Raw genomic sequence first — 17,534 nt, 5'->3', positions numbered from 1 at the left:
AATATAACTTTAGTGTGACGAAAGTAACAACAACAAAAGTAATAACACATTGACAATGTAGAAATAATAACACCCCTATGAAATTGAAGTAGTAACGGACATACCTCCTCTTTAAAAACAAAAACAAGTAGAAAAGACATATTTATTAAAAAACAAAAAAAACCACCCACAATATATATATAATTAATTTAAAATAACACACTCAAAATAACTTTTTAAATTATATATATAACTAACATTTCTAAAACTCTACACTAAAGAAATTAATTAGAAAAATTCCATTTAAATAATTATATTAACATTTGAAAAAATCAAATTAAAAAACCCTTTGAATGAAAGCATTAGTGAAAGAAAGAAAACATGGATGAAACAGAATTACACATGGATGCAAAAATGGAATATCTACCTCAATGCCTGTCCCACAAATAACAAGGAGCTAAAGGATTTTGTTATGGAGAAGTTTCGTAAAAAGGTATGGGGAAAAGAGTTGGGTAGAAAGAAGAAATATTACATTGAGGAATTCAACCCTACGTGTGATTTACAACAAAAAGATTTCATTGGAGCTAGCATTTTGTGGAGGGGAAAGGTTCTTATTGCTCAATTAAGGACCAACTCACATCAACTTCGGTGTGCAAAGGACCAAAGAAGCTTGGGAAGAAAGGGTGAGAAAGTTATGAGAACATGTTAGCATCAGTTTCTTGGCATTCTCTTTTTAGCGAGGGGATTGTTGGAAGGTTGGGTCAGTTCATCATCGATTTGAATTGGAAAAGCACTGAATTGCAAAGAGCGAAAAACAAGAACTAATAGTCTCATAGACTATTTTTAGTCTCCTAAACCTTAAAATATCATTTCATTTGACTAAACCTTAAAATATCATTTCATTTCTTAACAACCTAACCGGAAAAATCTCTGATTTTAAATAATTATGTGAGCATTTTTCTTTTTAATTTTTAAAATGAGAAAACACTAACAATACCTAATACCTAGTCTTCGGACAAGTATTCTGGTACTTCAACCAAACGGCCTCCGAATTTTAAAAAATCAGAGATCGAAAATCAGCGCAAACATAAAGTAGACTAGCTCCTCCCCCTCTCCTCGATGGGAGGGTAATTTGTGACAAATTTCTTCGCTAAGTTCGCCAGCTGTTACCAAACTGAACATACTATCAACTGCAATCGCCTCAACTGTCAGAGGCAAGCGAACAGTGTATGCACATAATTTCACTTCAGACTCAAGCGAACAGGGTATGCACATAATTTCACTTCACTAGATGATGACGGCAAATAATTCCTCTCTTCGGGGTTAATTTGTGTTGATAATTTTTTGTGCAGATGGAGAATCAACCCAAGGGAACAGTGACGCCTCTGGCGAGTACATTTCCAATAGAAGAGGCCCAGAAGGCTGCCAGGCGCGTGGAGGAATCGCTGGAGGAGCCGCGTAAGGAGATTCAGAAATTAAAAGAATTCATTGACGACAACCGCAAGTTGATGAAGCTTGTCCAGAAATTACCTGACGAACTTTCTCATAACATAATGGTTTGTTCTTCTATAGATACCTACCATTTTATGCCCCGATTATTCATTTCTATCTTTTAGGTTCTTTCACATTTTTCAGTGCATGAGTTCTAAACTGAATTCATTGCTGTTACAGGTTCCTTTTGGCAAAGCTGCATTTTTCCCCGGGCGAATGATACATACCAATGAATTATTGGTACTCTCTCATGGGAACTCTACCATCTCTTTGTTTTTGTATTCGGGCTGTTTGGATATATGGTGGGGAATTTAATGTCAGTTTATTTATATAGGAAACTGAAAATTACCATGAAAATTTATGACAATGATCGATGCTCCTGTTATCAAAATGGCCCATGTCACGGTTTCCCCTATCTGATTCCTGGGAATGAAGCTCTGAACCTTATCAGAGTGTTTCGCCACTAGGCCAAGTTTACTTTTTCTTCTATGAAGAATGCATCTTATATTTCATTAATGCACATTACTGGATACATCAGCAGGGGAAGGCATAAGCATGCGGATTACCGCTCCCTTCATGAGGAAAGAGTAGTGACATATCCATCTTCTCTGCACGCCTTATATATATTCTATCTCAAATGAAGTATTAGAACCTTGACAATCCAATGCCTTGCTATTGAGTTGACTTTATGCAACTTAGGTTAATGCAAGGCAATTCAGTAGCCCTTTAATGACAATCAGCAATGTACGAACAGCCAAATGATGGCATCCTATATTTTATTGATTGTGTAGTGGGGAGCTATGATCCTCAACTCCTCGTTAACACAGGGTGTATCCATTTTAACATGGGGGCAGAGGGAGATTAGAACCTTGCACCTCTCCCAAGCGAGAAAAATGCCTTTATCAATTCACCATGGGATAAATGAAGGCGTCCCATAAATGTTATTCTGGAGCCTCATTTTGTTTTAACAGAGTACAAAATACAATGCATTTAACGTCTCTTTGGATGACTGCCAGCCTCTTGAATTTCATGATGCCGTAATTTTATTTGCACAGCAGCATGTAGACCTTGTTATTTGAACTCATATTGGCCTGGAAAAAATGAATATTCTTTGCCACTTGGACTAAAACTTAGCAACCTCGGAGTTGTGTAGTTGGACTTTGAAATTTTGAGGCCAAATTACTTCTATGTTCATTAATCTTTACTGTGAGCTCAGAATTGCAGCACTCAAGAACTAGATATAAACCTATGAAGTGATTATACATGAGGTAAAGCATTTGGAGTAGTTACAGTGGATGGCATATTTTGTACTAGTAGAGGTATTGTCTTGAAAATGTTTATTGCAGACCCATCTAAATGAGTTGCATATGTTCGTATTTTCTGAAATAAGAATCGTTTGATAATCAAGTTTCAATAATTTTTTTTTTTTTATCTACAGCAACCATAGATGTTCTGTAGATTATATAATATATTTTGCGAGTCACCTTCAAAATATCAGTGGGAATGTTAAAACTTACACGAGAAGATCTCATCATCAAGGTTCTTTATATTCGATGCTTATGCATAACATTCGGTGCTCTGGCATGTGCTTTTCAGATTGCAATGCAGTGTTGTCCTTTAGTATTTTCTTGCACACAATCGAGTGCTGGAAATGACTTTGCTTAGTGACCTTTTTCTGAAGTGTCATATAATATATAATGATCTGACTTTTAGAATCTGTTGGCTTGACTCTAGAATCTGTTGACCTCTCTTTTTTAGTAAAACATGTTGCCTTTCCGAGAAGTATTTTGCAAACTCTCTGCAGGGTTTATAACCCCATGAACCATAATATTGGAAGCCAAAAAAAATGAAAGCGCTTGAAGGCAAGTAAATACTCGTTGGAAAGGGCTTGAAGTCCTTTACAAGCCTATGCAATAATCTGCTCAAGATGGTGTCTCCTTTGACTTTGATAACAAGAATTCTTCCAATGATCTCCCCCTTTGTTATTGATGGCAACATTCTCCTCATATGCTACTCTGCCTGTCATCGGCAACAATCTCCTCATATGCTACGCCCCTTGTCATCATGCTGCTCCTCCTGTCATATTCTCCCCCTTTGACATCAATAGCAAAGGGATGCAAGAGAGGTGACTCCCATCTTTTGTCAAAGATGTTCAAATGCTTCTTGAGGTAGGGCTTTTGTGAAGATATCTGCAATTTGCTCCTTGGTGTTGACATACTCCATTTTGATGTTTTGCTCTACAACCTGTTCTCGAAGGAAGTGATACTTGATTGGGATATGTTTTGTCTTTAAATGCATCACTGGATTCTTTGAGACGCTGATTGCATTGGTGTTGTCACAATAGACGATTATAGGTTGATTTGTTTATATCTTGACATCCTTTAAGGCTTCCTTTATCCATAGGCTTTGTGTACAACAATCTGCTGCTGCTATATTATTATTATTATCCAATTTTAAGGTCACGACCAATCCAGACACCAAATTGGTGTATGAGACCCCCTTATTTGTGGGACAAGGGACCCACCTCCGCGCAACGATTTGACTGCTAAGTCTATGAAGGCATACATACTCTACCCCCCTCTGGTTTTGAACCTGTGACCTCTTAGGAGGAAACATATGCTCTTAACCATTAGGCCCACTCAAGCTGTATACTTGGCTTCAACTTTGGAGAAAGATATGGATGATTTTTTCTTGCTAAGCCAAGATACAAGACAATCTCCCAAGAAGAATGCATTCCCACTGGTACTCTTTTGATCATCAACACTTCCTGCCAAATTTGCATCAGTATATTCTTTCAAGGTAAGATTTGTGCTCTTAGGGTACCATAATCCAAAATCAAGAGTGCCTTTCAGGTATTTGAGTATTCTCTTTACAACTAGCATATGAGATTCCTTAGGGGTTGATTGGAATCTTGCCACCATTCCTACTGCTTGCATGATGTCTGGTCGTGAAGTTGTCAGATATAAAAGAGCTCCAATCATTGATCTGTAAAGAGTGGCATCCACCGTAGGAGATTCATTAGGAGATTCATCATCCTTACTTAGCTTGCAACTTGTAATCATAGGTGTGCTCACAATAGCACATTCTTCCATCCCAAATCGCTTAAGCATATCTTTGAGATATTTTGCTTGTGATATGAACATACCTACTTTGGTTTGAGTTACTTGAAGTCCAAGAAAGTAAGACAACTCACCAATCATTGACATGTTTTGGGCAAATTTATGACTCATTTCATCATTGTTGCTCCCAAAAATCAGATCATCCACGTATACCAGTGTGATTAACAGATTGTCTTTGTCCATCTTCATGTAAAGATTTCTTCTTGCAACTCCTTTCTTGAATCCTTGTTGTTGAAGATAATGATCAAGTCTAGCATACCAAGCTCTTGGAGCTTGCTTTAATCCATATAGGGCCTTCTTCAATTTGCAAACAAAATCTTTTCCTTCTACTAAGTCAAACCCTTCTGGTTGTTCCATATATACTTCTTCCTTTAGGTCACCGTTTAAAAATGCTGATTTTACATCCATTTGATAAACTTTGAAGCCTTTAGAGCAAGCAAATATCATTCTTATGGTTTCTAAGTGGGCAACAAGAGCGAAGGTTTCTTCAAAGTCAATTCCTTCAATATGAGAGTACCCCTTGCACACCAACCTTACCTTGTTTCTGATGATTTGTCCTCTTTCATTCATCTTGTTCTTGAACACCCACTTGGTTCTTATGATATTCTTGTCCTTTGGACGAGGTATTAGCTCCCATGTTCCATTCTTTTCAATTTGATGCATCTCTTCTTCCATTGCTTTTATCTAGTGAGGATCCTTGCTTGAGTGAAATTTTCTGGTTCTATTGTGGATAGTAAGGCAATATCATTCCTTTTTGGTGTATTTGTCATATTTCTTTGAGTTTGTATTCCATCATCTACATCACCAATAATTTGATCTTCTGGATGATGTTTTTGAACGAATTTTACCCTTAATGGAGTTTGAGATGGTTCCTTTTGATTTTCCGGCTCCTTTTCTTCTTTTGCAACATCTTCTTCTAGATCTCCAAGGATAGGATCTTCTCCATTGATTTCAACTTATTTTTTAGGAAAAGCTTCATCAATCTTTACATCAATACTTTCAATTATCTTTCGCAACCAATTGTTGTAGCATTTGTAGGCCTTACTTCTTGTAGAGTATCCAAGAAAGATTCATTTGTTAACTCAAGAATCAAACTTGCCTAGTGAATCATCATTGACCTTCATAAAACACTTCCAAATTCTCTGAAATATTTCACTGAAGCAGGTCTTCCTTTCCATAATTCATATGGAGTTTGTCACTATTTGCTTGGAGTTTGCCCTGTTCATAGTATATACTGCCGCCCCAACTGCTTCTAACCAAAATTTAGGTTGTAAATCAACTGCTAATAACATTGTTCTTGCAATCTCTTGTATGGATCCGTTATTTCTTTCAACCACTCCATTTTGTTGTGGAGTTCTAGTAACAAATAGTTCCCATTTGATTCCATGTTTTTCACAGAATTTTTTGAATTTCCTTGAGGCAAATTCTCCACCTCTATTTGTCCTTAAACATTTGATCTTTGACTCATTTTCATTTTCAATTGTTGTTTTGAAGGTTTTAAAACATTCTAGTTGTTGATTTGGAGTAGCATCGGATGTGCTCTAGCACCGAAATTTGGTGGAGAGGTTGGGGCACATGAGATCTCCAATACTCAGAAAGGGTTTGGGCAGATTCTAAACAGTTTGAGAGATATTAAAATAATTAATATTTTTAATAGAGTCCCTAAGTCTAAACTTAGGGAAATTAAAATATTAATGTGGATTAATATAAAACCATTTTAAAATTGTCCAAAAGACATGGATCAAGCCAGATCTAATCTTAGCCGTTGATTAGGGACTTAATCTTGGCCGTTGATATGCCAATGAGAAAAGTATAAGAGGAGGCTTGAGGGTCACTTGGAGAGTACACCAGATGATCAGTCATTCTATTATCTAGAGCGAGGTTTGCTAAGAGAGATAGAATCAGTGATTGAAGTTGCAACTGAGGGGTAGTGAGTACAGAGAGACAAAAAGGTAGATATAGTGCCGGGAGATCAGCGCAAGAGCTAGAAAGAGTGACGCAGTAGCAGCCAGAGCTCACGCAGGGCCACGTAGAGGCAGCTAGGAGCTGTGTAGTGCTTCAGAGAGGCCAACGTTGCTGACACAGAGGGCCAGAAGGTTGACATAGGGCCTCTTGAGGCTGACACAGGCCCATTCATGGTGACGCAGGGCCAGCATTGGGTAGAGAGAGGCCGACGTAGTCTAGAAAGGCAGACTCTAGGGTTTTTGGGGTAGATTGGAGTTGAGGAGCTGCCAGAGGGTTTATCCGGGGTTTCAGCTGGGACATTTGTCTTAGACTGAGAGGTACTACTGCCAAGGGCATTCTCTGTTGGGTAAGCCGGATTTGGCACCCAAATTGTACTCTGAAATTGCTTAATAAGAAAACCCTCAGATAGCTGCACCGGTTTTCCCGCATTGGGTTTTTCCGAGGACATTGGTCCAAAAATAACGGTGTCATTTTGTGTGCTTGTTTCTGTTTCCTTCAGTTGATGATCTGTAATATGTTGAGCATGCACTAGTGTTTATTTTTAGTATTTACATTGTAAATAACTTGTTAAGTAACATAACAAGTAGGTAGGAATAAATCAGTAAAGTGCATGGAGGGTTTCTAACGGGTAGACTTAGAAACATCAACACTAGTGCTTCTGATTTAAATCTTATGAAAAACACCCACATCATTCTAGGATAATCATCTATGAGTAATATAAAGTACCTTTCTCCTTGAAGAGCTAGAGTTTTGGTTGGCCCGCACAGATATGCATAAATGATTTCTAAAGGTCTTGATGATGAGCATTCCTTTGTGTTGAAGTTGGTCCTTGTTTGATTTCCATGTTGGCATAATGCACAAATAATGTTTTTAGGTTTTGAAATTATGGGGATATCTCTCACTGCTTGAGTTTTGCTGATCTTCACCAAATTATGAAAGTTTAGATGTCCCAATCGCTTGTGCCATAACTAGCTTTCATCTACTTGACTCATGTAACATTTTTCCTCTTGAATTTCACGAGAATGTATACATTATTTGTTGTTCTTACTCCTTTTCCCACAAGTTTTCTTGAAGAAGACCTTATCTCAGAATCCTTGGCACTAAAGATGATATCATGTCCTTGGTCACATATTTGGTTGACACTTAGAAGATTGTGCTTGAGTCCTTCAACAAATAGTGCATTTTGTGCTTTGCTTTTACCATTTATGAGACTTACTGTGCATTTTCCAGTGATTTTAGCAAATCCACTTCCAAAAGTCACATTTCCATCCTTCTTGTTTAGCGAGATGAACTTCTTTTTATCACCAGTCATATGGCTAGAACATCCACTATCTACAAACCATTTGTTTTCCTCATTTTGTGCACACAAAGCTAGGCCATACTTTTTAGGAGTGGGTTCTCTAGTCTTCATTCTCCATATCCTTTCTCTTGGTTCTAGTGGACAATTTTGTGCTTCATGACCTGGATTATTGCATTTGGAGCATTCTAGACTATACTTTGAAAGAGGAGCAAATGAATTGTAAGTCTTGACCTGATTTTGTCTTCTTGAATCAATAGTCTTATTTTGGTAATTAGTCCCATACTTTCTTGAGTCAACATTGTTACCTCCATAAGCCTTGCAATGCTTAATCCTGTTGACCAAATTTTTTACAAAGGAAACAATGACTAAGGAAAATAGATTGATACATGTTGATATAAGCTTTTGGCTTGATGTGACATTTCTTTTTGGATAAGATAACTTCTCATTCCTTGGATTATTACGAGGAGGTCCCTTTTGTGTGTCGAACTGCTTCTCACTTCTTGGATGATTGCGAAGTGTTGAAATTTGGCAGCTCAGGGAGAAATTCCCTCCTTGGGGAAGCCCTTCTCACCCTCTACAGACCCTACTAGCCCTTGGAAGAATTTAATTTGCACATGGTAAAATATTATTTTTAAAGTGGAACCATGACATTACAAAAAGTACAAGTTGGCTTGGAAGATGAAATTTGTCCACCTCAATAAGATATAAATAGACATCACTTGGCATCACTTGGAGGCATTGTCACACATTCATCTCTTCATCTCTTTGGTTCGATTTGGTCTGAAAATTGCAGGTCCGAGTTCACACGAGCGAAGGAGAGAGAGGCACTTTTGTTGACCAATGTTGACTTTCTGTTTGGGACTGTTTTGACCAATGTTGACTTGGAAGAGTTTGGACTTCGTTTGATTTGTTTTTGGACCTATTTTGGGAGGTCATGTTGATTGAGATTTTCTGAGCATTTTGACCAACATTGATTGCATAAGTATGGCTAGGGTTTTCGCAAGTCAAACTTTGACTTTGACCAAATTTGTGGGCAAAATTAAGGGTTGTTTGGACCAGGTTTGACCAAGCAGAAGAGGCCGCATTATTTGACTGGTTGATCGAATATTTTGAGGCTGATTTGACCGTTGACCAAGGACTGATTAGCGCTGTGTTGACTACTATTGACTTTGATAGAAAATTGTAGATTTAACTTTTGACTAAATTTGTATTTCTTGCTCATATTTGATTGGAGATTGGTTGGTTGACTTGGTTGTTCAAGGCTTTGGTCTTTGACTCATTGTTGATATACTTGGACTATGTATCTCTTTGCTGAACATTTGATGACAATCTAATAGAAGAAGAATTTGGAAAGGGTTTTCCCCGTTGTGGGGCTTTTCCCTTGTTTTTGATCAAATCACTGTGTCTTTATTGTTCTTGGTTGTCTTCTATTGTGCATATGGTTTTATGTTCTATCTACAATTGCTTACTATCACTTGGTGATCGAAAATATATTGGATAATTGATTGCTATTGGAAAAAGAATTGTTATAAGTGATTGCTACAACAAAGAACATTGAAAATTAACACGAAGAGCATCAACATAGCTTCTTGGTACTTCTTCATGATGGGTACTAGTGTTCTCCTTTGAATTAGACGATTCACCTGAATAGCCAAGTCCTGATTTTTCATATTTTGGTCTTTGAGTGCGAAGTTTGACATCTAGGGTTTGAGAACTTTTCAAGCTTTTTTTGACCTTATCCAATTCTCTTTTTAGAGAGACAACTTCAACTTCTAATTTCTCGCAGGTCTCTTCCTTTTCCTTTAGCTTGTTGTTCAATACTTCTTCCATCCTCTTTTCTTCTTCATTTTCAGTTTTGAGAGAGATGATTTCTTGTGATAACTTTCCATTCTTTTTCCTTAGTTTTTCATTCTCTTCAATGGCACTAATCAACAATTCATCCACATTTCCTTCTTCTTCTTCTTCAGGTTCATCAATGAAGGCCATGAATAATAGTTCTTTGCTTCCCCTATAATCATCATCTTCATCAGAATCATCACTATCTTGCTTGGAGAAGAAATTTCTTTTGTTTGAGCCTTTCTTCTTGAATGTTCTTTTCTTAGGTTCATCTTCATCAAAATCATCACTGTCTTGTTTAGAGAAGAAGTTCTTTTTGTTTGAACCTTTCTTTTTGAAAGACCTTCTTTTAGGTTCATCTTCATCATCACTGTCATCCTTGAAAGGACACTTTGCAGCATAATGTCCTATTTTTCCACATTTAAAACAAATGAGAGGGTACTTACCTTTAAGTTTGGATCCTTTCTTTAGCTTGAAAAATTGCGCCAATTCTGTTTCAGTATTAGAATCATCACTGTTGCAGTCATAACTCTTCCCCTTTCTTGATGTTTTTGATGCTTTGAAAGCAGCTTCTTTGTGAGTTGAGTTTCCTGTTCTCATTTCATATGCAATAAGAATTCCATGAAGCTCATCCATTTTCAATTCGTCCAAGTCTTTCAATTCTTCTATGGCACTGACTTTGGCATCAAAGCGGTCTAGAAGTGATCTTAGAATTTTCTAGACAATTGTCTTCTCTTTGATGTCTTCACCTAGTCCTTTGAGAGAATTGACAACTTCATCTACCCAGAGAAAGTAAGCAACAATGTCTTCTTCTTCATTCATTTTTAGACTTTCAAATTGCCTTCTAAAGATTTGAAGCTTTGCCTTCTTGACTTTATCATCTCCTTCATAGATGCTAATGAGCTTGTCCCACATTTCTTTAGCTGTTTTAATATTCATCACTTTAGTGAATTCTGAATTTGACAGACCACTTGCTATAGAATTCAAAGCCTTTGTACTTGCCACATATGATTTCTTTCCGTCAGGATCCGTTGGAAGAGGAGATGCGATCTTGTATCCATCTGTCACAGATTATGATACTTTGAATCCAAGAGACATTAAGTAGAACTCCATTCTAACTTTCCAAAAGGTAAAATTTGTTCCATCAAATTGGGGACCCTAGCATTCTTACTGGCCATTGATTCAAAAATCCTTCTTCTAGCTGTTGGGCTGTTCTTTGAAGAAGCTAGCTTTGATATCAATTGTTGGAAATACCAGGGCGAGGGGGTTGAATCAACATTTCTTTCAATTGTTATTTTATGCTAGTTAAGATTTTTATCACAAAATAGACCAAAACATAAGAGATAAAACAAAAATAATTTTATTAATCAAAATAGTGAGGACTCCAATCCTCTTGTACAACAAATTAGGCTCCAACCTGTACAACAAAATCTTTGACTTTTTCAAGGCTCCAACCTTGAACAGATCCAAGCTCCTACTTGGTCAAAATGAGGACTCCAATCCTCTCAACAACTTCCAAGCTCCAACTTGGTCAAAAATAAGGACTCCAATCCTTTCAACAACTCCAAGCTCCAACTTGGTCAAATCAAAATTTAACAAGAAATACATACTTCAAAAATGCTCCAAAACTTCAATAATGCTCCAAGTATTGGCAAGGATGTCTGCTCCAACAAGAAATCTATCTCAGCTTAACAAGTCTTCCATAAGCCTGCTTCATCAAGGGTCAACAATTCTGCTCCAACTTTATCTTCAAGTCTACACAAAAAGAAAATCTTCAACAACTGCTCCAATGATGGCTTCAATACTTCTCCAAAGAGACTTCAAAGATGTCTCTGTAAGGCTCCAACAATGCTTCAAGATGCTGCTCAAAAGACCAAGAGAGAGGCTCCAAACTATACTTCAAGATGCCGCTCAAAAGTCCAAGGGAAAGGTTCCAAACAATACCAATTTTTTTCCAAGAAGTGTCAAGGTTAGCTCATAGAGTAGGGCTGAATATTGTTCTGAGATATTCCATAAAGGAGGCCGAGGTCTGTGCCTTATCACAGGTCTGAAAATATCTCTGTCACGAGATCTCCATAGGGCTGATGTTACAGAGGTCTAGAACAAACTTTTCACAGGTCCGAACTTGCATATCAAGGCCAAAATTAGTACAGAGGTTTCCATAGGTCCGCACTTGCATATCATGGCCGAAATACAGGTCTCCATAGGTTTGTAAAAAGGCTGAAATTCTGATAAAAAAGAATCTCAAATATGACTGCTCCAAGGACAATAAGTATGCTCGAGATCTGGTCCAAACAGAGGTCTGTGGTCTGCTCCAAGGGGGGCCCAAAAAATTTTGCTCCAAAGGCCAAGTCTCTCCTTAAATCAAGGCTGAAAACCCTGCTCATAAGTTTTCTCAAGATAAATGTACGGGGGTCAAAGATTCTCCAAAATATAGCTTCAAGAACTAATCCAAAAAACTTGAAACCCTCCAATTTGATTCAAAAAACTAGAGACAAAAGACCAAACGATTCCCTTATCTTGCTTTATCTTTCTCCTAAGTTCATGAGCTATGAACTTTACCTCAGGTCGAACTCCTTCTTGTCTTTCTTGACCAAATTGGATGGATGAAATGAGGAGCCTCAATTTCTATTTATACTTTTTTGACCCTATTTTGAATAAACATGTCTCTTGGAGAGAGGGCATACTTATGTTCATGTAGGCTGACATGAATGGAGACAAAAATATGATTCTTTAACTTATAAAAATCCATATCTCATCAACGAGGAGTTAAAAGGCAAGTAAATATTCGTTGGAAAGGGCTTGAATTCCTCTACAAGATTATGCAATAATCTTCTCGAGGTGGTGTCTCCTTTGACATCAATAACAAGAATTCTTCCAACAAAAGACCACTTCTGCTATTCAACACTTGCAGGATCTCTTGTAGAGGACAACAACATATGGCTGATCGACAGTGGAGCATCAAGACATATGACGAGAGATCGTGATCATCTTACAAGTTTGATGGAAAGAAGATTGGCACAAAAGGCAGAGCTTGGTGACAACAACAACTACGCAGTCAAAGGAATTGGCACAACATCTGTTGAGTTGGAAACAAGTGAAAGTGTTCACTTGAGCAACATAATCTATGTTCCAGGTTTGAAAAAGAATTTGGTTTCAATTTCATGTTTAGAAGATAGAGGAGATAGAGTAACCTTCATTGATGGGGAACTCCTTGTGTGGGACAAGGGTGTTGAAGAAAGAGTAACTAGGTTCAGAATTTACAAATGTAATTTTGATCTTTGTACTTGTCAAGAAAAAGAAATATTATTTTTGTGAATTATAAGAATGAGTTTCTTGCTTATTAGGAAAGTCAAAGAGTCAATGTCATGCTCTTCTTGAGCTTATATGTAACGTAAATGAGTCAACCTAGTGTCTAGATCAAAGCCCTCCAAGACAAGCACCATCCCCTTGAAGAAGGCGCAAAATGAATTATTAAGAACAGTCATGTCGGCTCAATAAGAAGTCACAACCGTTCACACTGTAATGTTGGCTCAAATGCATAGGTTGACCGCTATAAATATGCGGCTAGGGTCTACACAAAAGAAGAGGAACAAAACTCGCATTCCTCTTAAGTTTTAGATGGCAGCTACAAGTAAAGGATCCGCATTACAGGAGTGAGGATCCTCTGCAATCTTCGGAAGGGTACACTCTCTGTGATCCGCACTACAGGAGTATAATTCGGATGGGTAATTACAGTGAAAGCATTTATGTGTCTCAGCTATCTCATGATCACAATCTCGACATACTAAAAAAAGTCATGATACATACAAATCGAAGATGAAGTCATGGTCTCAGTATATTTGCGATGAAGATACACATCTTGCATACTCTTTAGGAACAGTCACAGTCAGAGCGTAAGTGTGATGATCAGGATCTTGGTGATCCCACAGAGACACACTCTGTCTCATATTTTGGACGCAGTCATAATCTCGGCAGAGTGATTTCATGAAGATATAATTATGAAGTCATCATCATAATGAAAGATCTCGGTGCAACTTCAGTATAAAGATTTCGTTGGTACAACAATGATCTCTGTAATAGTACAGTAATAATCTTAGTGAATGTACAATGATGATCTTAGTAAATATACAGTGATCATATTAGTGAATGCACAATCATGATCTTGATGATAGAGCAACTATGAAGATCTCAATGATGACCTTGGTGAAGCAACAATGATGATGATGTTCGCAACAGTGACACAAAAGAGGATTGGTGTCTTGGTCTTGGAGTGGCATAGTAGGTCAAGGGTTATGGTCTTGGTATTTGTCAATTGGAATATCCATAAGAAGAATTTCGTGTGGGTTTTCCTCTTCAAGAGGGAGAGGTTTTGGCCCTGGTAGAAAGCCAAACATCTTGTGTTCTTGTCCTCTTTGTTTTGGTAGCAGTTTGATGAAGCAAACACACACACTAATAATAACAAGAAGATCAACCTAAGATAAATTTCAAAATCACTTCACAAATTGTTATCAAGTCTAGAAGAATCACATTAATCCCATTTGCCCTAGATTCTTCAACATGGTATCAGAGCTAAGGTGCTGAAGTCAAATGAAGGGCAACAAAAGAGACATAGAAGGATCTGCCTTCAAGCACATCAAAGCAGGTTAAAAGGATTAAAGGAGCAAGTATACAACAAGCAGGTCTATAACAGTGATGAAGTATCAACTTTAGTAATTATAGTCATGCACTCAACTCATGCTCAGTTTGATGGAGTATATTAGTGATCCTCACTTCTTGATCACTGAACTTTCTCCATGCCATAAAAGATAGTCTCAGGTATATATATATTGCAGAAGTAATCCAAGGAATACCTCTCACAATCCATGATTACATCACTGTATCAGTATAGTTATTACATCAAGGCAGTTTCATTGATGAGACAATCTATCTATACAGTGCCACCCACAGTTTAGTTATGTCATTCATTGACAAGTTTGGGCTCTCTATACATTACCTCTCTACACAATGCACATAGACATCACTGTGCAGTGCCATATCAATATGCTTGTCACAGTCTCGAAGTCTGTCTATGATTATGATCTCAATAGCATGGTGCTTAGATTAGAGCATAATATACCTAACATGTCGACAATATGTTGAAGTCAAAAATACCTTAAAATGAATTGGGAAGGTTGTGAAGCAGTCTCGGTGATATCAGACTACTGATGTCATGGTCCCGGAGGGCCTCTAAGGAAGTCGTGATGAAAGGATACTAATGATGGGCAGCTCAAGCAAAAGAAGCATCAAGGTGAAGATCTCCTCTTCACACACCAAGTAAGTATCTTTCAATTTTATAATCAGATTTGGTTAAATGATTTCATGATTGCAAGGGGATTTATAAATCGGTTAGATAATTGAAAGTCCTTGCATATAATAAGGAGGATTTTCATAATCCTCATAGAAAAGAGAAATCATTGATATCTATGAAAAGGTTTATGAAGGTCAAGCATTGTTTGAATCCATTAAGAGATTCATAGGATTCATATGATATCACTCAAAAGTCCTCTCATACCTAGATAACGGAAGAGGAGACATAAAGAGAGATATATGAAATCCTAGATATACTCTCGGAAATTAAAGTAGATAAGGTCACTTAGATCTATACAATAGTAAAGGTATCGAAGAATGAAGGAATAACTTCATGAATATCTAGGAAAGATGATAAGAAGGTAGTCATCATTGATGAGCAAGGTATCAAATATCAATAAACAAAGAAGGTTACCTCACCCGACAATTTGTGGTCATAAACTGCATCATGGCATCTTGGAAGCATTAGAAACAAGAGCTCGTAACATCTCCATTAAGATCATGAAGGACAAAAATCCATGGCAGACAACATGTAGGATATATAGCTCTTGGGAACCTCAGTGGACATTGAAGGAAAGAAAAGGAGTCATCTAAGGCTCATCATACATCAAGTCAAAAAGGAAACATCTACCATTTGGGGATATACAAGATCCTCAAAATTCTCTGAAGGAATCCTCATCGTAGGGTTCACTATTCTAGAGAGGAAGCAAGTGTTTCAACAAGAACTCCAACATATGGAATCCATGAGATGATATGATATGAAGCAGATTAAGGGATTGAAGATCTTTTCAATCAAGGAAGCTATTGGAAGAAGCCTCGATAACTTGAAGGTGAAATAAGGTATGTATGCGTGTATTTAATTTTATAATGTCATGTCGTATGGTTGCAGGTAATATATATCATCACTTCTATCTTAAGAAGCATGATCAAGAGAAAAGGATCTCCTCCTCTGAAAAGATGCGGAAAGGCATAAGTCACACTAGATGAAATCAACATAATATGTCCTCGTATGAGGTATGAGGTAGTTGACTAAGAAACTCTGATTGAAAGCTCCTGGAAATGGAATGTGTGAGGAAGGAAGAGATCGTGAGATATGCAACCACGATGAAGGCAATCAACATGCAAAAGACCAACCAGATTTGATTAGAAAATCTCCTGGAAAGATATGAAAACTCTGATGAAAAATCTGAAAAGGAGGAAGACCCTTGACAATAGATATCTTTGGGAGATATGTCAACATGTATGCATGATGCTGATACCTACGGGAAGATGTCATTATGAAGTGCCATCTCGAAAGGTACAATTTGATTTAATGTTTTGATTTCTTGAATAATATCTAGATGAATTCATGTAGGGCTATTGACACAAAAGTTGTAAGTACAAGTACAACTAGCATCCATGTGGTGGATGGAAATTCCTGAAAGGAGCATGGAGAGAAAAGAAGTAGCCATATGAAGAAAGTTTCAGATGTATGCCAAGAAGGCCACTTTCCATGAAGAAAGGAATGACATGACGGAATAAGAAGGAAAGTGATTGATGGTTGTTGCCCTACAAGAAAGAAGCTCAACTAAATTTCATGACATCAAGGAGAGAAGTTGATCAAGCCACTGAAGAACCCATGAAGAAGAAGCTGCTGATGTATAGAAGAGTCCCTAGCTAAGAGGGAGCTTTGACAGGTCCCTGCTCAAGAGGGAGTTTGAATTAAGATCACCCCTGATTACAAAGGAGTGACAATGGTGTTTTTTCATGTCGTGTCATGCACCAGACTAGGACTAACAACCGTAATTCTAGATGAAGGCCATGAATGGAAATGAAGACACATGTTAGACACAACATTCTTGTCTTCACTTGGGAAGAAAGAATGGGAGGATTGGGTAATCATCTGGCATTCGATACTCTTTGAGGATGTGTAGGGCATCTAAGACAAGAGTAGGCAAGAGGACCGATACTCTTTGAGGGCTGGGAACCCAAGATAAGAATAATCCTAGAAGGTCATACTCAGTGAACACCCGAGTGGGTATGTACCTTGAGAGACAATGATGAGGGTGTTTATAAATCATTGGTCTTGCCAGTATTGTAGCTCATGGTCTCATGGAGAGATGGAGCTGTTAGTCAAGGCCTTGCACTATGACCATGCTGATTGATATGATGCTATATAGATGGGATTACCAATTCGATTCTTCTTATGAGAAATTCTTCAGATTGAGAATAACCAAGTATCATTGTAAATGCCTCCCTAGTTAAGAGGGAGTGTTGAAGAAAGAGTAACTAGGTTCGGAATTTACAAATGTAATTTTGATCTTTGTACTTGTCAAGAAAAAGAAATATTATTATTGTGAATTATAAGAATGAGTTTCTTGCTCATTTCTTAGGAAATTCAAAGAGTCAATGTCATGCTCTTCTTGAGCTTATATGTAATGTAAATGAGTCAACCTAGTGTCTAGATCAAAGCCCTCCAAGACAAGCACCATCCCCTTGAAGAAGGCAACAAGCAA

At 37.5% G+C, this 17,534-nt stretch overlaps 1 protein-coding gene across 2 annotated transcripts in view; it reads left to right on the top strand.

Annotated features, from left to right (window-relative positions):
• The first annotated feature begins 1,018 nt into the window (after positions 1-1,018).
• Positions 1,019-17,534, top strand: part of LOC149227062 (Prefoldin chaperone subunit family protein) — a 339,403-nt gene continuing 322,887 nt past the window's right edge. Inside the window, exons 1-3 of one of the 2 annotated variants that reach the window (XM_089377683.1) lie at positions 1,019-1,206; positions 1,332-1,535; positions 1,651-1,710. In XM_089377683.1, the coding sequence (XP_089233809.1) occupies positions 1,332-1,535; positions 1,651-1,710 (264 nt within the window). In that variant the 5' untranslated portion in view covers positions 1,019-1,206. Of the gene's footprint in view, positions 1,245-1,331; positions 1,536-1,650; positions 1,711-17,534 lie in introns of both variants that reach the window. The other variant, XM_089377682.1, reaches the window with a different exon arrangement.

The sequence above is a fragment of the Pinus tabuliformis genome, chromosome J (genome assembly GCF_031772625.1).
Source record: "Pinus tabuliformis cultivar Carrire ecotype Pingquan chromosome J, CPIR1, whole genome shotgun sequence".
Classification (NCBI taxonomy): domain Eukaryota; kingdom Viridiplantae; phylum Streptophyta; class Pinopsida; order Pinales; family Pinaceae; genus Pinus; species Pinus tabuliformis.
The sequence above is the reverse complement of the archived record's forward strand: the minus strand, read 5'-3'. Positions and strand labels throughout refer to the sequence as shown.